The 26,239-nt window shown below is 65.1% G+C and overlaps 3 protein-coding genes across 4 annotated transcripts; 2 read left to right on the forward strand and 1 right to left on the reverse strand.

Moving 5' to 3' along the window:
- Positions 1 to 406: 406 nt before the first annotated feature.
- On the forward strand, positions 407 to 18,614 carry rreb1a (ras responsive element binding protein 1a). Of its 2 annotated transcripts, XM_088401838.1 has the most exons (21): positions 407 to 446; positions 683 to 808; positions 8,880 to 8,940; positions 10,659 to 10,763; positions 10,839 to 11,016; positions 11,314 to 11,374; positions 11,443 to 11,532; positions 11,608 to 11,771; positions 12,172 to 12,313; positions 12,374 to 12,534; positions 12,611 to 12,800; positions 12,877 to 13,089; positions 13,185 to 13,581; positions 13,660 to 14,908; positions 15,109 to 15,278; positions 15,381 to 15,563; positions 15,640 to 15,801; positions 15,914 to 16,054; positions 16,130 to 16,227; positions 16,309 to 16,915; positions 16,992 to 18,614. In XM_088401838.1, exons 4-21 carry the CDS (start codon positions 10,661 to 10,663, stop codon positions 17,336 to 17,338), a joined length of 4,656 nt encoding a protein of 1,551 aa, XP_088257964.1. In that variant the 5' UTR covers positions 407 to 446; positions 683 to 808; positions 8,880 to 8,940; positions 10,659 to 10,660; the 3' UTR covers positions 17,339 to 18,614. The 2 variants fall into 2 exon arrangements, with proteins under 2 accessions (XP_088257964.1, XP_088257965.1); XM_088401839.1 differs by lacking the exon at positions 407 to 446 and having other exon boundaries at positions 547 to 808; positions 15,109 to 15,269.
- On the reverse strand, positions 18,401 to 22,867 carry rmc1 (regulator of MON1-CCZ1). Its single transcript, XM_088401856.1, has 21 exons — positions 22,672 to 22,867; positions 22,528 to 22,604; positions 22,368 to 22,452; positions 22,238 to 22,294; positions 22,071 to 22,157; positions 21,860 to 22,000; positions 21,687 to 21,790; positions 21,522 to 21,611; positions 21,364 to 21,469; positions 21,131 to 21,239; positions 21,005 to 21,049; positions 20,873 to 20,926; positions 20,670 to 20,798; positions 20,504 to 20,610; positions 20,300 to 20,419; positions 20,150 to 20,227; positions 19,973 to 20,077; positions 19,622 to 19,690; positions 19,460 to 19,547; positions 19,243 to 19,380; positions 18,401 to 18,792 (listed from the first exon to the last, which is right to left on the reverse strand). Exons 1-21 carry the CDS (start codon positions 22,768 to 22,770, stop codon positions 18,713 to 18,715), a joined length of 1,968 nt encoding a protein of 655 aa, XP_088257982.1. The 5' UTR covers positions 22,771 to 22,867; the 3' UTR covers positions 18,401 to 18,712.
- A 662-nt stretch (positions 22,868 to 23,529) lies between these two features.
- Positions 23,530 to 26,221, forward strand: eci2 (enoyl-CoA delta isomerase 2). The gene is made up of 10 exons (XM_088401866.1): positions 23,530 to 23,665; positions 24,063 to 24,240; positions 24,308 to 24,406; positions 24,704 to 24,877; positions 24,942 to 25,011; positions 25,077 to 25,179; positions 25,249 to 25,369; positions 25,438 to 25,527; positions 25,605 to 25,748; positions 25,832 to 26,221. The coding sequence occupies exons 1-10, from the start codon at positions 23,544 to 23,546 to the stop codon at positions 25,985 to 25,987; spliced, it is 1,257 nt and encodes a 418-aa protein (XP_088257992.1). The 5' UTR covers positions 23,530 to 23,543; the 3' UTR covers positions 25,988 to 26,221.
- The last annotated feature ends 18 nt before the right edge of the window (positions 26,222 to 26,239 follow it).

Here is a 26,239-nt window from a genome sequence, read left to right on the forward strand (position 1 = left end):
CAAAGAAAAGTCGTCAAACTGCGGCGGAACTTCCGAACGACAAGCTACGCTAAGCTAGCCCCGGCCGAGCGTTAGCATCTCGTCGTCAACGTCCTCTCACCCAAAGTCTCGCGAGAACTCGCGCTCTTGGGATGCTGCGCTCGCTGGTTCCGCACCAAAACCTCGTGGGGGAGAAGGGGGCGGGGGGGGGGGGGGAGTTTACGAGAGTCAACTCGTCAAACGACAGTTTCAAAGAAGTTGCTTGGCTGCGCGTGCGCGCAAAGGAGGAAGAAGCCTCCAGCGGGCGGCGCGTGCGCGTGCACAGAGATGCTTGATGGCCACGTCCCCTTGGAGACACACGCACACGCGCACACACCAAACACGTGATTGGCTTTAGTGCGCGGCTTTAGAAATACACGCTGAGGAGGAAGAGGAGGAGAGAGGCCGACGACTCGAACACGCAACAAGTTTCGTCTTTTTTTCAGCCCTTTCGACTCGAGTGACTTGCGAGACGAGCGCGAGACGAGCGAGCGAGCGAGCGAGAGAGAGAGCGAGCGAGCGAGCGAGCGAGAGGGGGAGGGAGAAAGAGGAGGGGAGGGAGGAGGAGGAGGAGGAGGAGAAGCCGGAGTAAAGTTTGTCCAAGTTTGCACATCCCTTCGGAAACGCCATTTTGATTCGTCTCCTCTTCGGCTCAACTTTGCAGCCTCTTCGCCGCCGTCACTGCCTTCATCTTCATCTTCGTCTTCGTCTTCGTCACCGTCGGCGTCGGCGTCGGCGTCGGCCGCCACGATGTCTCGGCGCGAGCTGGCCGAGGCCGAGCCAGTCCCACGTAAGTGTTGCCCTTCTTTCTTGTTCGGGGGCGAGTGAGCGTGTGCTTGCTTTGCGTTGTTTGGGACTCGTCGGCCGCTTGTTGACTTGTTGCCGTGCGCCAAGTCAACTTTAAGATGGCGAGCGAGCGAGCACCAGGGCTCCCTCCCAACCTCCCCCTCTCCCCCCTCCCCCCTCCCCGCGTCGCTTCCTAGTTTGATGAGCATCCAAGCGGTGGAATTCGCCCGCCACGGCTCCCTTCCCTTTCCTCTTTGCCCTCGCCGCACTTTGAAGCTCGCTCGGGCCCCTTTCGCACATTCGGTCGGGACAAAGTTTGGCCGAGGGCACGGGGTGCGCGGCGGTCGTCGACGGGAGCGCTTCCCCGCGGGGGAGGGCGGCGCGGGTGGGGTCAAAGTATGCTGACTGCCGGAGGCGAGCATCCGTATCTCGGGTGCACTTTGGTCGGAGCCTCGCTATTCGCCATTGGCTCACTTCGTGGCCATGCGTCAAGCTAGCGGACGGCACCGCCGGCGAGGCGAGGCGAGGCGAGCGGAAGCCGGCGCTTTCAAAGCTCGGCCACCTGTTGACTCGCTCCCGCTCCGGGAGAAGCCTTCGAATCGCGGGCGGGCCGGGACCTCCGACGGCATCGTCGGACATGCTCTTCCACGTATGCCGCCCGCCCGCCCGGGTTACGTCGCTCGCCTTGCTTGCGCGTGACACGACGACGGCGCGGCCGCTCGCTTTTTTCCCCACGCCAATATGATGACCGCGGCGACCGAACGTAAAGGCGCCCAATAGCTTTGCGAGTGCAGCTATGTCAATTCGAGGCCCCGCGCCGCCGTTGCAACGTTTCCCTCTGTTGTAATTTGGAGGGACGCGAACGCGACTTCCGGTCGCATGCAGCTAACAGCTGCTAGCTGCACACTGGTGCCGTGACCTTGCCCAGACAAATTTGATCGAGAAGGCGAACGTCGTTGTGGTTAAAAGTTGCTTCACGCGACGGCCGGCCGTCAAATGTGGCGTTTGGGGCCGGTTGGCGTCGCTTTTCTGGCGCTTTGCTGACTTTTTCGACGCCTTTTCCATACTTTTGAGCGGCTCTGTTGACGTGACGCCTGTTGCATCCCCCCCCCCCCCATCTCGCGCACGCGTACAGCCTCCTCGTTGATTTGCGCGTGCTTGTCACTTAAGCATCTTGGCAGCGGTTAGCTCGTTAGCTGCTAGCTTAGCTTTGCGCGGAGGAGGATGCTGGCCCTGTGAGGCGTTTTGACGTCATCGCCGCGTCTTATCTGCTCGAGTCAATGATTGACAGTTGCAAGAAGTCGAGGAAGACTTTTGCGACCCCCTTCGGTATCTGCACTCAAACTTGTTGAGACACGCCTGCGAATTGATGCTTGTGACGTCACTTTGAGTGGGGCCGTGTGTCACGTTCCGCTGGGTCGAAGGTGAAACGGGCCTCTAAAATGATGAAAATGCCGTCGGAGCGTCCAGATGGAGGTCAAATGACCGCAAAAGCAAACACGTGACGTTTCAATAGTCGCGTAGGTCCGCTCACCATCGCGCTGCTGGTCACGGCCGTAAAACGAGAACGGCGGGCCGACCTCTCCCGGGGTCACCCGGCGAACAGAAGAAGTGTCGAGAAGATGCGAAAACGTGTCGGAAGGCGTCGAAAAATTGTCGCCCGGTCTGGCTCCGCAGCCGCTCCAACGTTGCCGTTCGACGGCTGATGCAAAAACACGTTGAGGCCGTTCCTCCGTCATCGCCGCGCGTTGGCAAAGTAGACGAGAAGCTGCGAGCCTTCAAGTCTTTTAAGATCCGTCCTCCCGTGTTAGCGACGTTCCAAACCTCTCCGGTTTTGCGCGGGTGCGCGCACGCCGTTGGACTCGGTGGAAGTCACCGTCCGGTGACCCGGCGACGCCAGCGAGCTTAAAGTCTTTTGCTGAGGCTGATACGCGCGTATAACAATCTAAGTCCGTCCGTTTTCTCGCGCCGCTATGCTGACGCCTCTCCAAAGCCGCTCCGAGTCTTCTAGCGATGTTCAAACGGGACTGGTAGAGTTGAGCGCAAATGCTAACACGCCAGCGGGCCGGCGAAGCAAGCGATGGCAAAAACCTGTTCCAATCCTTCTAGAGGTCACCCACCGACGCCGTTGCGTGGGGACGCTCCTCCCATTTCTGCGCGGATGCTAACGTGTCAGCGTTCCGGTGAAGCTCTGGTGTTGAGCTGAGCTCCTTTTTTTTTTTTTTCCCGCCTGTTTAATTCAACTCGATAAGTGGAGAGGTATTCCACTTCGGCCGCCGCTAAAAGACGTTCAGTAAAACAACAAATAAAGCCTCGTCCCAAAGTAGTCGTGCGCCGGTGGAGATGCTTGTGGAATTCCTCCACGGATGCTAAATGTGGTCTTAACTGGCCCGTCCTGTGGCGCGCAGGAGGGGGGCGGGTCAACGGCAACATCAAAGCGGCGGGAATTCCGGGGCGACCGGAGGACGCTTCCCCCTAACCGGCGGGCCTCGCCGTCGCGTCGGGCACAAAGAGCGTCTTGTGCGCAGCATTGTGAGCGAGCGCGGCGCGACGCGGCGCGGCGGCAGGGCCGACACGGCGAGCGGCCGCCGCTTCCTTTGAAACCAAAAGCCACATCTCCGCATTCATCCCAATTGCTCCTTGCATTACGGCGCCAATGACAACCAGATGCATTTTTTTTTTTTGTCAACGCGTGTCCAGTCCGTTTCCGTAGCGCCCGGACCGGTCGCCGGCCAATCGCCGGGAACGTTTTGACAAAGAAGCTCCCGTCTGCGCTCCCGCCGGCGGCGAAGGGGCCGACGGGAATCGGGCCGCAAATTTCAACTGGTTCGCTTTCTGGTTTCTGTGGCTAACGGCTCCCGTTTTTCCATCGGCGCGCCTTATTGATGGGACGATCGGCGCCGATTGTTTTCCCGAGCGAGGTCGTCTTTCGCGCGGGACCGGAGAGAGAACGTTGAGGGCCTGCCAGGAATTCGCGCGCTCGTAAACTAGACGGCTGACGAAAACACTCGTCGATTATTTTGATCGTCCGTTATTTGGCGGCGTGTCCACCGACGGCCGCGCTCGCACTTGGCTAGGCGGCGTCCGCGTCGCGACCGCGCGCCTCGGGAGCGACGACAAACGGCGTCGCCGAGGGCGGCGCGGGCCCCTCCCTCCTCGGTCCATTGAATCCGGCGGGAAGTTTGCGGTTGGTGCGCGGGCGGCCATCCCGACCATGCGAATGTCCGGCGGGGACCAAGAGGACGAGCGTTGGGCGGAAAGGACGTAAGGCCGGCGCCCCGTCCCCTCTGGGAGCGCGGCCTCCAAATGCTCTCTCAGTCAATTGTTACGGCGCTCTGTCTGTCTTTATGCGTGTTAATTGAGTTCCGGCGGGACGTCGGTGCGTCCGCGGGGACCGAAGTGGAGTAGCTAATTAAAAGCTTTGGCCGTCCCTCCGAGACGCCCTTCGTCTCGGCGCGGAGCTCGCGCCGTACGAGCGCCTCGTCAACTCGCCGACAAACAAACCCGGGAAAGCGGCGTCCGCGCGGGCCGCCGCCCGTTGTGTGCGCGACGCTATTTATAGAGGCGCCTTTTTTTAGATAAGATTAGGTTTCATCCCCCCCGAGCCCCACCCCCCGACGGGTGAGGGAATATGGCGAGGAGAGAGGGGGAGGAGCGAAGTGCAAGGTGCGGGCCAAAGTTGAAGGAAGCGCAAATGGCCGCCCTCCTGCATCCACGCGCTTGTGTTGAGTTTCAAACTTGTGTGTGCGGGAGCGCCGTCGGCGCAGAGGTGTGGAGGAGGAGGATGCGGAGGGGGGGGGGGGGGGGGGGGGGGATGGGTTAGGATGGGCTCGGCCCGGGCTCGCCTCAGAGCAAATGGCTCATCGGTGGGCTTTTTTTTTTTTTTTGCCTTCCTTACGCCTGGGAGGTGTCGCTCCCCCTGGCGGTCTCAAGCCCTTCTGTTTTTCTGGCCCGGCGCGACAGGTGTTGCCGCCGTCCGCTCGGAAGAGTCCCGCCGGTGCCGACGTGTAGAAAAAGGTCTTTATTTGCGTCCGGGGAGTTGTTAACGCTGCACGCCATAGGGGCCCGTATCATTGTATGTAAAGCTTTCCGCGCTTCAATACGTGCATATACTGCAAAGGATGCAATTTGGTGAATTGCCAATTCATTTTTTTTCTTTCTTTTTCTGGTGAGCGGCAGCGTTCCTAACCAGGAAGCGAAAGCCGGAAAACTCCCCGGTCCCCGCGAGCGCGGAGGCCGCAGCCATCGCGGAGAGGCGCCCGCTCCATACGGCCCTCCCCGGCCCCCCGCCTCCCCGTTCGCTCCGACATTCTTTCGCGGCTCGGACTTTGTCCCGGCCGGCGCTGAATACGTCTTGATGGCGGGCGGTCCTCGCCTCGCCGCTTATCGGCATCCCGCGCCAAGGGTCCCGCCTCCGCATCCAAAGACGGTCAAAAGTAGCGGGCGCCGTCGTCCGAACGCGCGTTTCAAAAGCGTTTTGAGGCCCGGGAGCGTCGCGCTCCGGTCCCGGGGGGCCGGCCGGCGTCTTTTCCGTCTTTCCGATTCGGACCGCGAGCTTCGTGACGATGCCGCTTGAGAACGCGCGGGACGCGGGCCCGACGCCGTCGGGTCTTAAACGCGGCGGGTTTCGGCCCCGATGAGATCGGAGTCGCGGGGGCCGACCCGGTCCGCGGCCGGTTCCCGACCGGCGGGTGCCGTTGTTGTCCTCCGGTGGCCTAATCCTTCCTCCGCTCGCTAATCTCCCGCACGTATGGCGTGACATCACAGATTAACACGCACGCACGCACGCACGCCCGCACGGAAAAGGAATGCGCGCACGTGCGGCTCCTCCCTCCGCTCAAAAGGTACCATTGTTTGTTCTGCAAACACAGGACACACCTTGTTACCGTAGCAACCGCAGACGGCGCCGACATGCCCCCACGGCGCGCACAAGGATGCTTCCATCCCTGCTTCCGTCCAGACGCCCCCCCCCAACACACACAAACAATTGCCGCGCCGTAGTTTCCGCGCGGACCGCAACGGACGCGCGCCGGCCATAACTTTCTGTAACTTTCTGTTTTCGGATTTTAAGTACAGTTTCTGCGCGTGTGTGTTTGAGACAAAAAGGGTCGCGCGTGTGCGAGCGGGTGCGATCTCAGGTGTGTATTGCTGTAGGCGCGGCCCTCAAACGCCATTCAGCGTTTTGTCCAAATTTCAATAAAGCTCCCATGGGAAAGGCTCACACACAGAGGCCAAGCTCAAGAGTTGTGCGTGCGTGTTGCCTGCACGCACGCACACACAAAGAGGCTTTTTGACTGAAGCGAAACCTGGTCCGCGACCACGCCCCGGCGCGGCCGGCCCACTTGCGGTGCGCTCTCTCTCTCCTTCCGGCTCAGCAAGGCCTTGTGGGTAACGTAGTTGAAACGGGGAGCTGTGGAAAAGATTAAAGGGAGCGCACCCCCCGCCCCCCCCCCCCCGCCCAATACTTCCCGCTTCCTCTCCAGACAGGATGCCAGCGTGTCGCTTCAGCATCTTTGTCGCGCTGATAAACAGTCGCCGCTCCGACTGTGCCTTTAAAGCGGCACGGCGTTCGGACGGCGCGGGGCGGGGCTAGCCGGCCCATTGACAGGCGAAGGGAAGACAAAAGCGGGCGAGCGATATTCTCAACCCGCCGTCGGTCAAAACGCGTCTTTGGCGGCCAACGAGCCGAGCCGCTCGCAAACGTCTTCGCTTTTGAGTCGAGCGAGCGGCCCGAGTGAACCCCCGGCGCGCTCGGCATTAGAGCGCGGCCGTTTGGCGGGCAACAGGTGAATGATTCCCAACAGGGCCCGAAGCGCGCGCGTACTTTGGCCTCGGCTGCGAAAAAGCCAAGAGGAGGGGGGAGGGCGCCGCGACCCGAGTCACGCGGCCCGCGTCCTCCATCTTGTTGTCGCTGACGGCCCGTTGACCGATCCCCCCCGCTTCGAACGCGCGCGGGGATGAAATAGAAAGTTTTGGAGCGGAGCTTGGCCGTTATCGGCGGCCCGTAGCATCGGCGGAGGGGAGAGCGAGACAAAGACGGGTCGAGGTCACACAGGAAGCGACACGCGGGCCGCCTCTTGATGATGCTAACGATGACGCGGGCGCCGCTCTTTAATGACCGAGGTTTTGGCGTGCCCTTTATCCTCCGAAATTTTGCGGCGCGCGCGCGGCGGGGAAGTGCGCTCCGGATGGGACGTGGCCAAGAGAAGAAAAGAATCCCTAGTTTTGAGCGGAGCCGGCTTCAAACTCGAGCTTTGACGGAGCGTTTTCGGGCCCCGCCGTCCGCCGCCGCCGGGAGTGCCGTCTGTTTGGAAAGTTGTTGCGGGCGGGGCGGGGCCGGGACACGCGCGGGCCAATCGCACGCCGCCTCGGCGGACGGGGCCCGGCGCGGCCCCGACGCCGCTCGGCCGGTCGGACCGGATTCTTCTCGTCGATCCGCCGAAGGGCGACGCCGATGCCGAGCCTCCGCGAAGGTCAAAGGTCACGTCCGCTCGACTCCAACCCGAAGACAAACGTGCGAGATGTGGGCCTTTGCTTCTTTATGTTTCCCTCTTCACCCCGCCTTCGCTTTCCTCTCTCGCGCCTCGCTCCGGCGTTTCCTCGCCACCCCTGACGTCATCCGGCTTCTCTGTCGCGCCACGTGACCCGCGCAGGGCCGAGCGGGCCGGGCCGGGCCGCATCGCCCCTCTGGCCTTTTCGAACGTCGCGCCCTCGCCCGGGAGGTCCGGATGACTTGTTTTGGGGGGCGGCGGGAGGGCGACGGGAGCAGCGCATTCCTTTGCTCCCGTCGCGCCGCCGCAAATCGAGTCGGAACCTGTCGTCGGCGGCGGCTTCCGCCGCTTGCGGTTAGCCCTTTAGCCTAGCTTGGCGCGGGAGCTCACCTTTCTCCTGCTAATGACTAGCCAGGAAGCGTAGCGCGAGGGTCACCTTTCTCCCACTAGCCACTTAGCTTAGCGTGAAGATGTCTGTCTGTCTGTCTGTCTGGACGCGCTGTAATTAGCCCGAGGCTAAGCTCTTAATCTCGCTCTCCTCCCCAAATCCATCCTCCGCTCATGCCCTCCCTCCATCCAGATTATGCTCTCGGCATCCTCCTCGCCTCGACTCCGCCTTTTCTTTCATGGCTGGAGACCGGATGAAAAGAAAAGGCGGTGTGGCCCGCCTTTCAAATGCGACTTGTCCAAAGTCGTCTTGGATAAAGCTGCAAAACTTTGCCCGGCTCGGCCGCGTATTTGGGAGCGCGCGCCTTGCTTTGTTAGCGTGCGTTGAGCGAGTTACTTCAAAAGTCGAATGCGTTATTCATGACTTATTGCTGTCGTTTCAAAGTCGTTAGTTAGATTAGCGCCGTATTTGAAATGTGACGCCGTCGCGAATCTGCTAAGCTCCCGAGGCCGGAGCGCGCCATCCTCCGCGTGCTTTCCTTTGGCTCAATTCACGTGACTGTGGCGCCGCTCTAAACGCTTTGTCAAATCACACCTCCGCGCGCAAAAGGACGATATTCTTCCCAAAGCAATGGGCGTCCGTCCCTCTCGCGTGGGGACTGTCCGTAGTCGGCGTGCCGTCCGCCGCTGCCGCCTTCACCTCAGCTGCAAAGTAAACGTTTTGCCCGGGACTTTTCTCCTCCGATCTCGCCGTGTTTTTGGCCAAATTTGGGACACGCATTCACGTGCCGCTTTCCGGCTAACCCTGCATGGCAATGCCTTGCCTTATTTGTAACGGGTACAACGGTACTATATTTTTGTGCGTAACATCTTACTTGAGCGCGTCACAGCAAAAAGTAAGGCATTACAGTGACGACGTGACTTTTGTGACGCGTCGCTCCCGACGCTGGCGGGGAGATGAAAGGTGAGGGTGAAGCGCTAGCAGCGCAGTGACAGATTCCTGTCGAATGCAAAGGCCATCCTTCCCCTACTTGCGCAGGCTTAAACGCTTGCCATTAGTAGGGCTTGCGAAAACGTGCGGGGGGAGGGGGAGGGGGGGGGTCTGCCGCTTCCGGTTTCCCGTCTTTGCTACGCCCCGTCTTCATACCTGTGACCGTGTGTGTTTTACTGACGCCTTTGCGTGTGTTCTTCCCGCAGTGTGAGCAGCGGTCGCAGGCGCGCATCCCAAAGAAGCCGGCGGTCCCGTCCCGCCCGCCAGGTAAATGGGCTCCCGCCGTAGGGAGGCCGAGAGGGAGATGACGCAAGGGGCGGGAGTTGAGGAAGTTGGGGGCGAGCAACAAGAAGGCCGACGTGCGCAGTTTGCATTCTTGGGCGCGCGCGCGTGTCGAGAGAGTGCGAGCGTGGAGGATGGCGGCTGGCGGCTGAGTGCGAGGTGGACGCAGCAAAAGCATCTCCTCTCACTCCTCTTTGTTTCAAATCGCCCTCGCCGCCGTGAGTCGCTCGCCCTCTGACGGCTTCTCCTTTTTTTCCTCAACCAATCGTTTCTGGCGCGCTTTTGCGACGGCGGCAGCCAAAGTAGCAAAGCAAGTTTGTAATAGCGTACAGTTGTACGTACGGCAAGACCGGCGCCCCGTCGTCACAGGCAATTGGCTCGGTATCACTCGAGCGCCGGGCAAGGGTGTCCGCTGCCCTCCTTGAAAAAGGACAATTGTCTTTTTTTGTCCGCGGCACTGAAAGGGTTAAGCGCAAGGGGAGCCGGCGGGGGGAAAAGAGACTCGGGTTCCAACGTGAGCGACGGCATCCGGGTTCGGGTCCGCCCCCGTTTGAAAGTTTGACCGTTTTCAGGAAGGCGGACCAGGAGGTGGGGGGAGGAGGAGGACGGTTAGACGCTCCTGAACAGTCAACATATGGTCACCGGATCCCCCCCATCCCCCGCGTCCGATGCTAAACTCGGGCCGTCAGCCGACACCCGGCGCGGCGCGGCGCGGCGCGGCGGCGGCTCGTCTTCAGCCGCTCGGACGTTTGGTCAAACGGAGCCGATTGCGCCTCCTTTAGCCTGTCGTCCGCTAGCTTCGCGCCGAGGCCGACGGCTCGCGCGCCCGCTCGCTTTACCGTCGAGCGTGCGTGGAGCGGCCCAAAATACCCTCCGCCAGCCTTGGCGCCGTTCAAACGCCCGCCCGAACGGCAAAGTTTGCGCCTGGCCGCCGTGTGTTTTCTCACTTGAAAATGCGGACGGACGGCGGCGCCCGTTTCCCCCTTCGCGCGGCTTGTGTCGGCTCGCCTCGGCGCTCTCCATCCTACGCCGCCCGCCCCCTCCCCCCTTTTCCTCCTCGTCCTCTTGCAACCATCTGTTGCTGTTCGTTTTCAGCCGGCTGTAAAAACTGCTGCCCGAGCGCTTCGCCGGCCAATCGTGCGCGCGCGCACGCGTGAAGATGAATGATGCCAGTGTAAAAAAGAATCCCGGGCCTTGTGTGCGTACGCACACGCACACACCTGCCGCTCACTCGTCAAGACACAAGCGGGGAAAGGCACACGTGCGCGGCGGCAGTTGTCGTCCCCGTTTCACTCTTTGGCGCTCCGAGCAAGGAGTGGACGCCATCGGCCACGCGCCCAAGCCTTTTTTGCCCCCCTTTGTTTTTCCGGCCGGATTTGTTTTTCGGTTTTGCGGAGAAGCTCCCCTCTTCCGAGCGCATTTTGACATGGAATGCATACGCGCGCGCGCTGACAAGCGGAGGCGGAAGAGGAAGCGGCCGACTCTGGAGAGCGCCTTCCTGTGGGGGAAGCTCAACAGGAAACGGTCACGGTTTCTTCTCGGTAGCCTAACCGGGCCGAGGGCCCGGAGGCCGAGCGGGCCGGCAAAAAGTCGCGACCTCTAACTTGTGCCTCGCGAGGTGCCCGACTTTTGGGGGGGGAGGTCTCGGGCGCCACCTCGTGGCGGCCGGCGTGACGCGAGTCGCTCTGCTCTGCGCCCGGCAGATATGGAGAACTCCGCGGCGAAAGGGGAAGGGGGCGGAGCCGGCGCGGCGACGAACGGCAAAGAGGCGGAGCCGGCGGAGGAGACGCAGCAAAGTAGCACGAAAGGTGCGTGACGTCACACGCGCGGCGGCTTATCGATCGTGTTTCCAAGGCGTGAAAAAGTTGCTCCGCCGTCAACAGACGCGACCCCTCCCCCGGCCGAGAACGAGAGCCCCCGGGGCGTCCCAAACGGAGACGGGGGCGCCGGCGGGGGAGACCTGTCCTCCATCAACGCCATGATGTCAGCCGTGATGTCGGCGGCGGGCGGCATCAGCGGAGAAGAGGCGGGGAGCGATGTCACTCCGGGCCCCTCGCCGAGGTCAGGACGGACGCGGGCTTCGGCGCCTCTCCTACACGAGGCTTTAGTCCCCAAAGCGCATTTTAGCAGCGGAGCAAATTGTGCTTCTAGTTTCAAAGGGCCGAATGGATTTTTCGGCACGCGTTTCCCCCGTCGGGAAATGGGAGCGCAGTAAAGGGCAAACGCTCCTCGCCCCCGAAGCAAACGAGCTATTTTAGTCACGGTTAGCAATTGACGGGCCGCGCCAATCCACGCGGCGGGCCGGACCGGGCCCCCGACGACGGCGTTCGGCCTCAACTTTTGTCCTCCTCCCCCTAGTCCCTCCCCCGGCAAGTCGGCCGCCAGGGCGCCGCCCGGACGCAACGTTCGACGCAGCCAGGTGAGGCCGCCGTCCCGTCGGGCGCCGCCGTCCCCTTCGCCGCCGCGTTGACCGGCCTCTGCCGGCAGGACGGCAAAGAGGAAGCGGCCGCGCACGTGTGCCCGCTTTGCGACAAGAGCTGCCAGTCGCAGCATCAGCTCACCATGCACATCAGACAGGTAGGCGCCGGCCCGGGGCCCGGAGCCCGCGCCCGCGCGCCGGCCCGCGCTCACGCGCCGGCCTTCGCCTTTCAGCACAACGCCGACGCGGGCGCCAGCGACCACTCGTGCAGCATTTGCGGCAAGTGTTTGAGCTCGGCGTCGTCGCTGGACCGCCACATGCTGGTGCACAGCGGCGAGAGGCCCTACAAGTGCAGCGTGTGCTCGCAGACCTTCACCACCAACGGCAACATGCACAGGCGGGTTACGCCCCAAAGCGCCGCCGGTTATCAGCGCGCCGCAGCCGCGGGGGGGCGGGGACGCGACGCGGCGGGACGCGCCCGCCGCTGCAAAAGATTGCCCTCGACTTGGCCGCCCCGGTTTTTGTCTGGCGGCCGCGGCGCTTCCCGACCCCCGTCGGCGGGCGGCGCCTCGAGCCTCTGGGGTCGCTCTTGTCTGCCGACGCGGCCCCTCCGGGCCCACCTCCTCCTCGCGCCGCGCTCACGTTCGGCGTAAGAAAAAGAATCGCGAACAAACGAACCGAGGCGGCGAAAGACCGAATAACCGCTACCCGGCTTGGGCTTTTACGCGCGCAGCAGTTGCAAGAAAATGAAAAAGCGGACTCGGCTCGCTCACCTCGGCGCGTGTCGCCCCGCGCAGACACATGAAGATTCACGAGAAGGACCCCGCCGGCGGCCTCCTGCCCGTCAGCCCGCCGTCGCCCACCAAGCGGCGCCGGCCGTCGGTCAAGCGGCGCCTGGGCCAGGAGGACGAGGGCGGCGAGGAGCCGCCCGGCAAGAAGGTGAGCGCCTCCGCGCCCCGGGGCCAGGCCGGGGCGGGGCTAAGTCACCGTGCGGCGCAGGCGGCGGAGCACCAGGCCTCCGAGGAGGCGGCGGCCGGCGCGCCGCCGGACGCGCGGTCCTCGGACGACCCGGCGCTCCCTTGCCCCATCTGCTTCAAGACGTGCGGCGGGAGACTGGAGCTGGACGCGCACATGGACACGCACCCCGACACCACGCTCAGGTACGTGCGCGCGCGCGCGCGCGGCCGGCCGGAGGCGGCTCGGAGGCTAAGCGTTTGCGCTGGCTTTGGCCGGCAGGTGCGACCTGTGCTGTCTCTCCTTCCGCACGCACCGCGGCCTGCTGCGGCACAACGCCGGCGTCCACAAGCTCCTCCCCCAGGACCCCGGCGGCCGGCCCTTCATCCAGAACAATCCGTCCATCCCGGCCGGCTTCAACGACCTGGCCTTCATGGACTTTTCCTGCAAGAAGTTTGCCCGCGTGGCGCAGGTCAGCCTCGCCGGCCGGCGCCGACGGCGGCGGCGCGCGGCTCCGCGGGCTGAGCCGTGTGCCGTGCGGGCTTCAGGTGTGGTGCGAGACCAATCTGCGGCGCTGCATCAGCAACTTCCACCGCTTCGTGTGCGAGCGCTGCGACAAGGCCTTCCCGCTGCGCTCCGCCCTGGAGCTCCACAAGAGCGCCGCCCACTCGGACGCCCCCGCCCGGGAAGCGGCCGGCGACGCCCCGCCTTCGCCCCAGTCCCGCTTCATGGAGGCGCTGGGACTCGGGCACGTTTCCAAGGTAGCCCCCGCCCGCCCGCCCGCCCGGCCGGCCGGCCTCCCGGCCGACCGGCCTCTCGCTTTCCGAGCCGGCGGGTGACCCTTTCCCCGCCGCAGGTGAAGCGCGCCCCCACGGAGGACGAGATCCACCAGGCGCACCTGGACAGCATCAAGGCCATCCACGTGGAGCCCCTGGGCTGCGGTCTGCCGCAGGAGCCCGCCTTCCTGGCGGCGCTGGGCCTGCCGCTGCTGGAGCAGTCTGCGGCCACGCTGCAGGGCCTGTCTCAGCGGGACGCGCTTAGCCTGCTGTCCCTGCAGCCCTTCCAGGCGGGCTTCCTCCTGCAGCCCGACGGCGCCGCCGCCACCGCCGCCGCCGTCAAACCGGGCGAGGCGGGCGGCCTGGTGGAGCTGGCCGACATCCGGCAGATCCTCAGAGTGGCGGCCGCCGCGCCCAATCAGATGGGCCCGGGCTTCCCCGCGCCGGCCAAGGGGGCGGCCCTGCCCGCCGGCCAAGGTGGGTCCTCCGGACGGGGACGGGCGATTTGCCCGGGCCCTCCCCGCGCCTCCTGACGCGCGTTTGTGCGCGACGCAGGCCAAGTCCCGGAGCAGAAGGCCACGGCGCCCCCCGTCACGCCTCGCTCCAGCCTGACGGCCGGCACGCCGCCGGCGCTGCAAAGCTCGCAGCGGGCGTCGCTGGGATGCATCAGTCCCGGCCTGCCGCCGCAGCCGGCGCCCGCCCTCCGCAAGACGGCGTCCTCGTCCTCGCCGCCGGCCGCCGCCACGGCGGCGCAGGGGGAGGCGGCGCCCAAGAGGGCGGCGGGCGAGGCCAAGGGCTCCTTCCCGTGCCGCTTCTGCGACCAGGTCTTCTCCTTCTCGGGCGTCCTGCAGGCCCACATGCGCTTCCACCTGGGCGTCCTGCCCCACCAGTGCAACATCTGCGACTACGTGGCGCCCGACAAGGCCACGCTCATCCGCCACCTGCGCACCCACAGCGGCGAGCGCCCCTACATCTGCCGCGTCTGCCACTACCCCTTCACCGTCAAGGCCAACTGCGAGCGCCACCTGCGCAAGAAGCACGGCAAGACGTCCAGGAAGGACATCGAGAAGAACATCAAGTGCGTCTTCTCGTCCTCGCCCGACGGCCCGGCCGCCGTCCGCGACGCCGACGCCGCCTGCCGCTTCTGCGGCGAGGACCTCAAGACGTACCGGGCCCTGCAGATCCACCTGCGCACGCACAACGGCTGCCAGAGGAAGCCCTTTGAGTGTCGGCGCTGCGGCGCCGCCTTCCTGGCCAAGCGCAACTGCATCCACCACCTGCTCAAGCAGCACCCGGAGGTGCAGGAGCGCGAGATCGAGGAGCACATCGCCAGCACGCGCCCCGCCGCGCCGCTCAAGACGGAGGACGCCCGCCCGCCGCCGGATCCCGACCAGCCTCTGGACTTCTCGGCCAAGGGCCGCGTCAAGGCGGAGGGCGCGTCCCCCGCGCCCGACCCGCCCCCGGACCAGCCCGTGGACCTCTCGGTCCCCGGCAGGCGGCGCCACATCAAGACGGAGCGGCCCGACGACAGGGCGGCCGGCGACGACAAGGCCGCCTCGCTCCCGGGGGGCTGCCGCTTCCCCCCGGGCCCCGCCCCGCCGCCCCGCCCGCAGCGCCTCAAGCCCCTCCTCCCCAAGCCCGCCTCGGTCAAGGAGCTGCCCCCCCTGGCCTCCATCGCCCAGATCATCCACTCGGTGTCCGCCGCCCCCGACCTGCTGAAGAGGGAGGCGGAGGCCCAAGCTCGGACCGCCTCCCTGTCGCCGCCGGCCGGCGCCGCCCTCCTGGAGGCGCCGGGCGAGGACAGGTAGGCGCTCCTTTTCCCCCTCTCGTTTTTGACGGCGCGCAGGTCATCGAACGCTACGTAGGCCCGCCCGTTCGCGCGGCCCCCCTCGGAACGGCGTCGCGGAGACTCGCTCCGGCCGGCGCCCGGCGCGGATGCGGTGTTTTGCCGCGGCGCCGTTGTCGCCGGCGTGGCTGACGGGCCTTCTTGTGCGGCCGGCGCAGGAAGAGGAACCGCAAGAGGGCGGGCAAGGAGGACGCCGACTTGGAGTCCGGCGGCGAGCTGGCCAGCGTGGAGAAGATGCTCGCCAACACCGACGCCAACAAGTTCAGCGACTTTCTGCAGACCGGCGCCGGCCACCCGCCGCCCAAGGCTGCCTTCGGAGGTCAAAGAGGTCACCCGGCTAAAACGCGATTTCTCTCTCGCCCTCGTGGGCGATGCGAACATCGCCGTCGATAAAACGACAAATGGCTCACGCCGCTTGTGACGTTTGCAGAGTGCGAGCGAGCGGGAGGCGTGGACAAGGAGGCGGGGCCGCGGGAGGAAGTCAAGATGGCGCCGCAGGCCAAAGGCAAGAAGAACGCCTACTCCAACTCGGTGCAGAAGATGACCTGTCCCTTCTGCCCTCGCGTCTTCCCGTGGGCCAGCTCGCTGCAGCGCCACATGCTGACGCACACGGGTAGGTGGCGCCGCCCCCCGCCCGCCCGCCCGGCCGGCCGGCCGGCCGGCGCTGACGCCCGTCCGTCGCCCCGCAGGCCAGAAGCCCTTCCCGTGCCCGCGCTGCGACGCCTTCTTCTCCACCAAGTCCAACTGTGAGCGCCACCTGCTGCGCAAGCACGGCGTCAGCAACCGCGCGCTCAGGCGCAACGGCGTCCTGGCCAAGAAAGAAAGCGACGACGGCTCGCGCGAGAGCGCCGGTAGGCCCCCGCCGAACGCCCTCTGCAGGCCCCCGCCGAACGCCCTCTGCAGGCCGGCGGCGCCTCGGGTCGCCCGTTTTCCACCCGAGCGCTTTTTCTCCCTCTCCTTCAGAGAGTCAGTCAGACGCCGAGCAGCCGGCCGATGACTCGTCGCCGCGAGGCCACGCCCCTCCCGCCGCCCTCAAAGACGCGGCCTCCGAGCAGAAGGGGGAGGAGCCCGAGCCGCCGGGCCCCGCCCGCGAGGCCGACCCGGGTGAGCGAACGCCTCGCCGCCGCCGCCGACGCGCCCGTGATAGCGCCGCCGAATACGGTCGTGTCGCGTGCGCAGCGGATCCCGGTCCGGCGCGAGCTTCTGAAGTCGCGCGCCAGCGGGCGGCGGCCGAGACCTCGTCCGACGCGCGCAGGCAAACTCCGCCCGGCGCCAAGGTCTGTTCCCCAACCTGGTTTTGTTTTACCGACGGGGTTTTCGGACCCGACCGACCGACCGGGAGCGTTGTTTTGTCGCAGGGCGGCGGCGGCGACGACGACGACGACGACTGCCACAGCAACAAAAGTTTGGATTTGAACTTCGGCTCCAAGCTGATGGACTTTAAACTGTCGGACTCGGCCGCCGCCCCGCCGCCCGCCCCCCAGGACGATGCGGACGGCGGCGCGGAAGCCGGCGCGGAATCCGACGCGGACGGCGGCTCGGACGCCGAAGCCGAAGCCGACGCCGACGGGTCCAAGCCCCGGCCCGACTGGAAGCACGTCTGCGCGGTCTGCCGCAAAAGCTTCCGCTACGCCACCACCCTGGCGCGCCACGAGCGGGCGCACCCGGGCCGGGAGGACTCGCCCGACCAGACGGAGGCCGAGCGGGAAAAAGGGCGGGGGGAGCCCGGCGCCAAGGGGGCCGACGAGGACGAGCGGGGCGCGGCCAGGGCCGGCGCCGACAGCGAGCCGCCCGAGAGCGACGACGACGAAGCGGGCCGATCGGACGAGGAGCGCGACGGCGGCCCGGAGGCCGGAGACCCGGCCGCCCCCTCCGTGGACAAGCGCAAGAAGAAGACGTGCGGCGTCTGCGCCAAACGCTTCTGGTCGCTGCAGGACCTCACCAGACACATGAGGTCGCACACGGGTGAGTCCGCCCTCCGGCCGCTTAGCGCCGCGCGGCGCGGGGCGGGGCTCTGAGGCGCTTTGGTCTGTGTGCGCAGGCGAGCGCCCGTACCGCTGCGCCACGTGCGAGCGCACCTTCACGCTCAAGCACAGCCTGGTGCGCCACCAGCGCATCCACGCCAAGTCGGCCGGCGAGGACGGCGAGCGGGACGGCGAGCGGGACGGCGCCGGCACCCGCCCCCCCTCCGACGACGACGACGAAGACGAGGCCGAGCGCGCCAAAGACTCGGACTCCCCCGACCCGGATCCCCGGGGCTCGCCCCGGGAGCTGCCGGGCCGGGCTTTGATTCGGGGCCTGCTGGAGCTGCGGGCCCCGCCCCCGCCCCCGCCCCCGCTGGATCACGCGCTAGCCAACGGCGAGCCTCCGCTGGTGGGCGCGGACTGAGCGAGCGAGCGAGCGAGCGTCAGACGCCGCGCCCAAAAAAGCAAGTGCCTTACTACTCATCCTTTTATAGCTTTTGAACTTTGTTTGTCAGCGAGGGGATCAAGACGGCCGAGGCCTCTGCTAACTGGAAAACGGACGCGCGCCGCCGCCTTTGCCGGCCGGCCGGCCGGGACTCCTCGCTTGACTTTTTGGTGTGGGGAGGGACTTATTTCTTGTTGTTGTTTTTACTTTGGAAGTGAACAAATGAAATCGGAGTCGGCCGGCGTTTAATTTTGCGCGCCGCGTCGTCGGCGTCCACCCGGGTCCGAATTACCTCAACGCCGTCGATCGCGTCTTCCCGCCCGCCCCCTCCGAGCGACCGGCCCCCGCGCGCGGCAAAAGTCACTAGCTTTAGCCGGAAAAGGGCCGACACGACTTGCGGGGCGCCGCCGGCTAACGGTGCGGAGGCGGGCCGGGTCGCGGGCCCGCCGCCATACGCTTCCAGCTAGCGCCTTCTACCCGGTAAATTTCCACCAGGTCGCGCTTACTAACGTTAATTCTTTTAAGTTTTTTTCTTTCCAAGCGGCGTCAGACAATCAGTTGCATGCGCGTGTGTACCGGGGCGTGAAAGTCAAACACTTAGCTTGAGGCACTGGTTTCAACTTGACTTTTTGTTAGGGGGCGGGGCGCGTCGAGACGGTCGAATCGGTCACTCGGACCGGACGGACACTAACTCGGACTTTGACCCCCACTAACTCGGACTTTCACCCCCCCCCCCGCCCGCCTCGGACGCGAGGAGGCGTCACGGACTCCGCCAATCGACGCGAAAGGGACGACCCGCCCGTCGTCGGAGCTCGTCCCCCCCCCCCCCCCCCCCCCCCAAAAAAAAATAAACAAAAGTTACGGTGACGTGTGACTCGGGCGCCCGGGCAAAGTCCAGTCGAGCCGGATGGCAAAAACAAACCCCCGTGCCAAAAGTTCAAAGTCAATCAAATGCGAGGCGCGCCCACTTTGACGACGTCATCGAGCCGCGCGCGCGCGCGCCCAGCCGGCCGGGCTGCTGCAAACGAGCAATAGAATCGATCCAAGAGAAATGAAAAGCTTTAATCGTCAAATGGTTTGTTGTTTCTGTCAAACTGTGAACGTTGTTGTTATTTCTCGTTGATTTCTTCCTCCTCTTCCGGGTGACTTTTCGGATAGTTTTTGTTTTTGCATGTTTAATCAAGTGCGCTTGATCATTTGTACGCACGCACATACACACAGGCGCGTCATCAATAAAACGATGTTGCTCTCAGGGTCCCGTTCTCCAACTTTGGCCGTTCTTGGCGGGACGCAAACTTGAGCTCGGTGTGCCGGAACTCGGGCCGGGCCGGCCGGGCCGGGCCGGACCGGGCGTCAGGCGGTGGCCGCCTTCATCAGCGCCCGCTCGCCGAACACGCGCGTGAAGTGAAGCACGTGCTCCTCGCAGTGCTCGCCTGCGCACACGCACGCGCGCGCGCGCGCGGATGAGCCCCGAAATGAGCTCACTTAGTCGGCCGCTCTTCGTCGGTGCCTTGACTCGCCAGTTGAATTCGTTCAAGCGGACTCGCCAATTTTGCTTATTTTTCTCGCCGGCGCGTCCGTCCGTTGGCGGCGAGCGAGCTCCTTTCCGGTTTCGCCTTCGCCCGGAGGAGAACCGATCGGCCCCGCGTTTGGTTTGCCAAAGGGCGCGATAGAAGCTCGGCTAAAGTCGGAGCGAGAAACGCAGTCGCGCCTCCTCGCGGACGGAGGGGGAACGGCCCGTTTCTCCCGGGATCTGCCCGGACGCCCTCTCGAGTCAAGGCGCCGCCGTCGGCGGAAAACAATCGCAAGAGGCGCCGCCGTCGGCGGAAAACTATCGCAAGAGGCGCCGCCGTCGGCGGAAAACAATCGCAAGAGGCGCCGACCGGGGTTGAAGGCCGGGTTTCCCCTGAGGCGCCGGTTCCTCTGCTGGAAGGACCGGAAGACGGTGAAGAACAGCATGTCGTCGCCCGTCTGACGAGCCGCGTCCAGAAACTTGCGGGCCGACGTGTTGTCGTGGGCGCCTGGCGGAGGGGGGGGGGGGGGGGGGGGGGGTTTGTCGTCGGTGGCCGCGGCCGGGCGCGTCGGCGCGGCGCTACCCACCCACGCTGCGGATGAATCTGAGCGCGCCCAGAACCTGCTGCTTGGACAGCAGGACCTCCACGATCTCGTCATTGGCCGTGGACAGGCGCTGCGAAAAGGCATCAAGCCGAAGGAGTCGGAGTCGGCGGCGAGCGCGATGAGGAGAATGCCGGCGCCGGTTACCTTCAACATGTCCAGCGACAGCTGATGGGCCGGCGGGTACGTGCTCTCCAGCGACAGAAGCAAACAGGCCTGCCGGAGGGAGGGGGGCGCTCAAACCGCCTGGCGCCGCGCAAAGCGCCCAGCCTTTTCGCAGCGCCCTTTCACGGCGGCGCCGGGGACGCGCAAAGACGCCTTTTTCGCGGGGAAAGGATCGGGCGGCGGGCGCTCATTCGCGGCCCTCGCCCTCCTCCGTGCCACGCGGGGCAACTGTGGCGGGGCAACTGCGGCGGCCCTTTTTCGTGAACGCCGACGACGCACTTTTATTTGGAAATGCGAACGGGCTGGCGGGAAAGCCCCTCCCTCCCCCCTCACCAGCGGCTTGGAGTCGGTCAGCACGTGATACTGCAGGAACTGATGGAGCACGTAGAAGAGGTTGTGCTGCACCAGCGTCTTGATCACCAGCTCGTACAGGTAATGCTGCCGTCGCGGGGGGCGGGGTTAGCGCCGGCGCCCGGCCGAGCGGCGGCGCGCGCGCGCGCGCATCCCGACCTGCACGGCGATCTGGAAGTGGTTGAGCGAGCGGATGTACTCCATCAGCACGGCGATGGTGGACTTGTGGCAGGCGCCCTGCGAAGGCAAGCCCCGGGGGGGGAGGCGGTTAGGGTCGGCGGCGGACGAGAGGGAGGGCTGGGCCCATACCTTCCTCTCGGCGAAGGCCGCCAAGACGTGCGTGTACATGTCCGACTGGTCCACCACGGCCTGGCTTCGGACGGGACGCTTGTGGGCGGCCGCGCCCCGCGGGGGCCCCGCCTCGGCGGCCTGCGGGGGCACGGGCGGCGGCTCAGCCGGCTCCTCGCCGTCTCACGGCCCGCCCCCCCCTTCTCAGGCCGGCTCTTCGCTCACCGCGTTGTAGCTTTGCTCCGCCTCCAAGAAGTCCTTGTACACCCGGTTGAGTTTGTCGAAGACGCCGGCCACCACGGGGAGACTTCCTCGCCGCTCGCCCTGCACCACTGCCGGCGCGCGTTGGCGTCAGCGGCGAACGCGTGGCGTGGCGGCCGGACGGACGTACGCTGCGAGCAGACGGACAGGATGACCATCTTGCAGTCGTTGCGCCGCAGCAGAAAGTCCATCAGCCGGCTCTTGTCTTGCAGCGCGTCCACCGCCGGGCTCAGCTTGACGCGCAGGTACCACAGGTAGCCTGCGGGCGGGCGGGCGGGCGTCCGTCAGGACCTCGGCGGCCGCGCGCTGGCGTTCGCCCGCGCCTTTGCCCACCTTCGCTGGCGCTGATAATGATATCCGGCTGGAAGACGCTCCACGAAGACGAGTCTGCGCGCGAGCGTCGGTCAAGTCGGCCAACGAGCAAGCGCGCGGGCGGGCGGGCGGGCGCGCCGGCCGAGAGGATACACAGCCGGCACGGGACGGGAAGCGGCGACGGGACGGCCGCGGGACCTTGGCGGGGCATCGAAACATCCGGGCTCAGGACCCGGAGACCTCAGGACCCGGAGACGCGCGCTCGCGCGCGGTTCTTGCCTGAAAGGGGCATGGCGCACGGCCGGATGGAGCGAGCCGGGAGAACCGGCCCGTGCGCGCTGACGGCGCCGTCCGACTCCTTCAGCTTGATGTCGAAGATCAGCGACGTCTGAAAGGCGGCGAGTGGGCTCTTGAGCGCGGCCGGCGCGCGTGCCACAACCCCGCGGCCCGCTGGCGCTTCTTGCTCGCCTAGGCCCGAGCAAAAGCGAAGTCTCGCCGCCTTCTCCACGCACCTGAGAGCTCTGATGGTGGACCACCACCAGGTTGTCCACGACGTTGAGAGCGAATTTTCCAGCGGTGTTCAATTTCAGGACGTGCGTCTTCTTGCACGCGCCCTCCCTGCGCACAGGCGTCAGCGGCCGCGCGCGCGCGAGCGAGCGCCAGAGCGTACCTGGGCAAGTGGTAGAGCACCACCTCGGCGCCGGGACTGTTGGCGCTCCTGGAGTGATGCTTCAGGTACATGACGTACAACTGGCCGTAGCTGCAAGGCGAGCGCGGCGTGACCCCCAAAGACGGACGGCGACCTCGCGCGCTCAGCCGGCGGGGGCTCACTCACACGGTGGCCGTGGCGACGTCCCTCTCCGACAGGCTGAGCTTGGCCGGCTTGGGGACGACGGGCAGCTCGATCTCGAACTTGGGCATCTTGGACACGCCCCCGCCCTGATGGGCGGGCGCGGGCGGTCAGAGGCGGCCCGGCCGCGCGCGGCGCCGCGCGCGGCGAGTTCTGACCCGGAAGGCGAAGGGCTGCAGGACGTTGGCCTGCACGGTGGTGGACAGCAGCACCACGGCGGCGGCGGGGCAGTACTGGTACCAGTTGACGTTGAGGCTGTGGCTCTTGAGCAGTTTGACGGCGCGTTTGTCGGGAAGCACCTGGACGCGACGGACGGCGGCGTCGCGGGCGGGCCCGGAGGAGCGCAAGCGAGCCGGGCGGCGCCGCTACCTGGTAGAACTCCAGTCCCTGGTCGCTGACGAAGACGATCTCGTTCCAGCCGGTCCAGCAGAAGCCCAGGAGGGCGGCGTTCTTCATCTGAGGCCGGGGCCGCGAGTTACTGGAAGAATGCTTCAACGCCGTGCCGGCGCGGGCGCCGCGGGCCGACGGGACCTCACCTTGCACTCGTGCGTGAACTCGGCGTGCGGGTACTCCGGGACGAAGTTGATGAAGTCCTGGAAGGGGAAACGGGAAAGGGGAAAATGGCCCGATCCTCGCCGCGTTCCAAAACGGGGCCCGCGAGCTCACCACCGACTTGGACGTTCTCTGCACGGCCAGAATTTTGTTCCCGGCGGAGAATTTGATGCACTTGACTTCCCCCTTGTCCTCCATTCTGCACGCAAACGCGGGGAGCTCGAGCTCCGAGCGAAGGGACGTTTGCCCCCCCCCCCCCGGGCGCGAGACGCACCTGAAGGCGATCGAACTCTTGTCGTCCGGACCTTTGACGACCACCCCGGTGGCGCCCCCCGAACGCACCGCGAACACCTGAAGGCGGCGCGCGAGGAGAGCCGTCAGCTGACGGCCCTTCGGGGCTGGCGGAAGCGGAGCCGACCTGTTTGTTGGCTTCGTCGAAGAAAACATTGTTGACGCTCGAGGCGTTTTCGAAGTGGACCACGTTATCGCAAAGCTCCAAGTAGTGCTCGTCGCTCATCGTCGATCGACGCTCTCCTCTCCTCTTGTTTTCGACGAGCCGCACACCGAAAGGAAAGCGCCCACCCGGAAGTCTCGCCGTCGACGACTTCCCGTGCAAACCTTCGCGGTAAAAGAGACTTTTTCGTCTCAAAAGTTACTCCCTCTCTTTTGAGAACAGAGAATGTATTGTTTGGCTTCAGCAGTCACGCGACCATTAATAATAATAATCAATCTTACGTCATAAATTTCGTCATACCCTTTGCCAAATGGCAAATATGCCTCTCAAAAACCGAAACTCTCTGTCCTAATCGATGAAGTCAAGCAATATATTCAAACTTTGAAACTATCGACCAATTTAAAAGCAATTGAAATCTGTCATGTGTGTACTCTTTTTTAACATATTTGTGTAATAGTGTATTGCACAGTTTCTCTTTGAGTTTTTGCTTGTTTTCCCCTGGCGTTATTGTTCTTGTTGTTACTGTTTCTGTTTTTGTATTATACTCAATTATATATTATGTTGATTTAAAAAAAAAAAGTCTCAAAAGTCACGTTTGGAGGACGTTAGAGAAGGACGCGAGTCGGTCCGGCCCAGTCCGGGCTTCGCGAGCTTGGAACCGACGATCGCGTCGGTTCGTACGCCCGATTCGATGACGGAGGAATGTTCCGCATTGGATTTTCAACGTGATGAGCGAGGAATAGGCCGCACTGTATTTTCAACCGACATTCGACACGTTTGGTGGTCTTTTATTGAGAAAAAAAAAAAAAAAAGCGAACGCGACCCGGAAGTTATCGATGGATTGTTTTTCATTCGTCGCCGCGTCAACCTTGCGCGTCCTCCGCGTCCGCTTCTTCTTCTGTCGCCTCGTCTCTCGAATGGCTTTAACGGCGCGAACGGGCTTCGCATTAACTCGTCGGTGAGTTTTACCCCTAACCCCTCTGTTGTCATGTAATGTTCGCTAACGTCGAGAAAGGGAAACTGTTGCGTTCAGAGTGGAGAGGAGAGGAGAGGAGAGGAGAGGAGAGGAGGGAACAATGTTGAACGCATACAAGAGTCCAGTGGGACCTCTGGACTGCGGACGTGACGCGAGGCATCCGGGGAAGTTAGATCGAGAAGACGCGAGAAGGGCGGGGGGTGTTAGGGTTCGGGTTCGGGTTCGGGTTAGGGTTAGGGTTAGGGTTAGGGGGGGCCGAGGCCATCCGCTCGCGGATTTTCTTCAGCCGTTCGCAACGGGCCAAAGTCCGGTCCGTCGCCCACGTAACGCCAGTAAAACCTTTGGCTTTTCCGAGTTGACGTGCCGCCGCTGCGTTCAGGTTGTGGCGCCTGTCGGCCGCCGGCTCGCGCGGCACCAAGACGGCCGTGACGGGTGAGGCGCCGTTGCCTTCAGGCGCCGGCCTGGAGCGCTTTGAGGAGGCCAAGAAGAAGCTAGCCGCGCTCCGGAAGGATCCCGGGAATGAGCTCAAGCTCAAGATCTACGCGCTCTTCAAGCAGGTGGGCGGGCGGGCGGGCGCCGCGTCCGGCCCTCCGCCGTCTCATCTCGTCTGTTGGCTCGCGGCAGGCCACGCTCGGTCCGTGCGACGCCCCCAAACCCGGGATGTTGGACTTTGTCAACAAGGCCAAGTGGGACTCGTGGAAGGCCCTGGGATCCATCTCGCAGGTGGGCCTCGGGCGCCGTCCTCCCGGCTCGCGTTCGGCCCGCTTTTGTCCCGCGGAGGCGTCCGGAGCGCGCGTGTCCAAATGGCAAATATTGGCAATGCGAATCCGAGCGGGAACGGTAGGCCGCGAAAAAACCTTCTGGGTTTTGACCCTGCGAGGCCCCCCGATCTCGCTTCGAAACTTAGTACTCTCAAGGGATAGCGCGCCAGACTGAGAGCCTTTTTCAGTACGGGCGGCCGGAGGCGCCGGTGATCGGGGGCCGCGCGAATCGAGTCGATTGGATTTTGGACTCGGGCAGGAGGAGGCCCGCCGGCAGTACTGCGATCTGATCGGCTCCCTGGCGGCGGCGGAAGGGGGGGGCGCCGCCCGGGCGCCCGCCGACGCCTACGACTCGCTGCTGGTGGAAACGCGGGACGGCATCACCACCATCACGCTCAACCGGCCCGCCAAGAAGAACGCCATCAGCACCGAGGCGAGCGCCGCCCGCGTCAGCGCCGCCCGAAAAGGCGGCGCTGACGCGCCGGCGCATCTTTCAGATGTACGAGGAGATCATCCGAGCTCTGGAGCTGGCGGCCCGCGACGGCTCGGCGCTCGCCGTCCTGACCGGTAAGACGGCGCCTCGCCGGCGAGCGCGCCGGCGAGCGCGCGGCGTGACGCGCGCGCTCGGCCAGGCGCCGGCGATTTCTACTGCAGCGGCAACGACCTGAGCAACTTCACCAAGATTCCGGAGGGAGGGGTGGAGCAGATGGCCAAGGCCGGCGGGGAGCTGCTCAGGTGAGCGCCCGTCCGCCGCGCGCCCCCGCCCCCCCACCCCCCGACGCCCTGACCCCGCTCCGCCGACAGGAAGTACGTGAGAGCCTTCATCGACTTCCCCAAGCCGCTGGTGGCGCTGGTGAACGGGCCGGCCGTGGGGATCTCCGTCACCGTCTTGGGGATGTTCGACCTGGTCTACGCGGCGGAGCGCGTACGTCGGCGTCCGCCGGCGGAGCGGGCCGAGCCCATTGAAAGCGCCGCGTCCCCCGTGACCTTTAGGCCACCTTCCACACGCCCTTCAGCCGGCTGGGTCAGAGTCCCGAAGGCTGCTCGTCCTACACCTTCCCCCGCATCATGGGCGTCGGCCAGGTAGCGGCGGCGGCGGCGGCGGCGGCCATCTGATCGCCGCGCGCTCCGGCCGCGGGCTGACGGCCGCGTGCGCGCAGGCCAACGAGATGCTGCTGTTCAACAAGAAGCTGACGGCGCGGGAGGCGTGCCGGCTGGGCCTGGTGACGGAGGTGTTCCCCGACGAGGGCTTCGGCGCGCGGGCGCGGAGCCGGCTGGAGGGCTACGCCCGGCTGCCCCCCGACGTAAAGGCGCTTCCGCTCCTTCTCCGGCCCGCGCTTTCCAGACGTAACCCGAGCGGCGCTCGCTCGCGCGCGCGTCCCGGCAGTCCCTGGCGCTGTCCAAGCAGCTGATCCGCTCGGCGGAGAGGGAGCGCCTGCACGCCGTCAACGACGCCGAGGCGGAGCGTCTGATGGAGCGCTGGACGTCGGAAGAATGCTTCAACGCCGTCGCCGGCTTCTTTCAGGCCAAAGCCAAGCTGTGAAGCGGCGCCGCGGGCCGACGCCAAGGGCGGATAATCGTTCCCCCTCCGCGCGCTCGGCGGGGACCGCCCTTGCGCCTCTCGCGGGCCTCTTCTGCAAATGGCTTCCCAGCCGTTTTTCCAGGAATTTTTACCCGCCGTTCCGCACGTACGACATACGCGCTACGCCGGATTTGCTGCAGCTGTTTCCTGATTGTCGTGAGAAAACCAATAAAATGACCGGGGCCTTCACACAAACTGGCAGCTGGCCCATTA

The sequence above is a fragment of the Hippichthys cyanospilos genome, chromosome 19 (genome assembly GCF_059441005.1).
Source record: "Hippichthys cyanospilos isolate Australia breed blue-spotted pipefish chromosome 19, RoL_Hcya_1.0, whole genome shotgun sequence".
NCBI lineage: Eukaryota > Metazoa > Chordata > Actinopteri > Syngnathiformes > Syngnathidae > Hippichthys > Hippichthys cyanospilos.

Bases quoted from the DNA above. Each gene is read 5' to 3' on its own strand.
- rreb1a (XM_088401838.1), top strand. From the start codon at position 10,661: ATGGAGAACTCCGCGGCGAAAGGGGAAGGGGGCGGAGCCGGCGCGGCG. The intron at 14,909-15,108 runs GTAGGCGCTCCT...CGGCCGGCGCAG, and splicing joins GAGGCGCCGGGCGAGGACAG to GAAGAGGAACCGCAAGAGGG. The intron at 16,228-16,308 runs GTCTGTTCCCCA...GTTTTGTCGCAG, and splicing joins AAACTCCGCCCGGCGCCAAG to GGCGGCGGCGGCGACGACGA.
- rmc1 (XM_088401856.1), bottom strand. From the start codon at position 22,770: ATGAGCGACGAGCACTACTTGGAGCTTTGCGATAACGTGGTCCACTTC. The intron at 21,050-21,130 runs GCAAGAACCGCG...TGCCCCGCCAAG, and splicing joins GTGCGCCATGCCCCTTTCAG to GTCCCGCGGCCGTCCCGTCG. The intron at 20,799-20,872 runs GTGGGCAAAGGC...GCCCGCCCGCAG, and splicing joins CATTATCAGCGCCAGCGAAG to GCTACCTGTGGTACCTGCGC.
- eci2 (XM_088401866.1), top strand. From the start codon at position 23,544: ATGGATTGTTTTTCATTCGTCGCCGCGTCAACCTTGCGCGTCCTCCGC. The intron at 24,241-24,307 runs GTGGGCGGGCGG...GGCTCGCGGCAG, and splicing joins TCTACGCGCTCTTCAAGCAG to GCCACGCTCGGTCCGTGCGA. The intron at 25,012-25,076 runs GTAAGACGGCGC...GCGCTCGGCCAG, and splicing joins GGCGCTCGCCGTCCTGACCG to GCGCCGGCGATTTCTACTGC.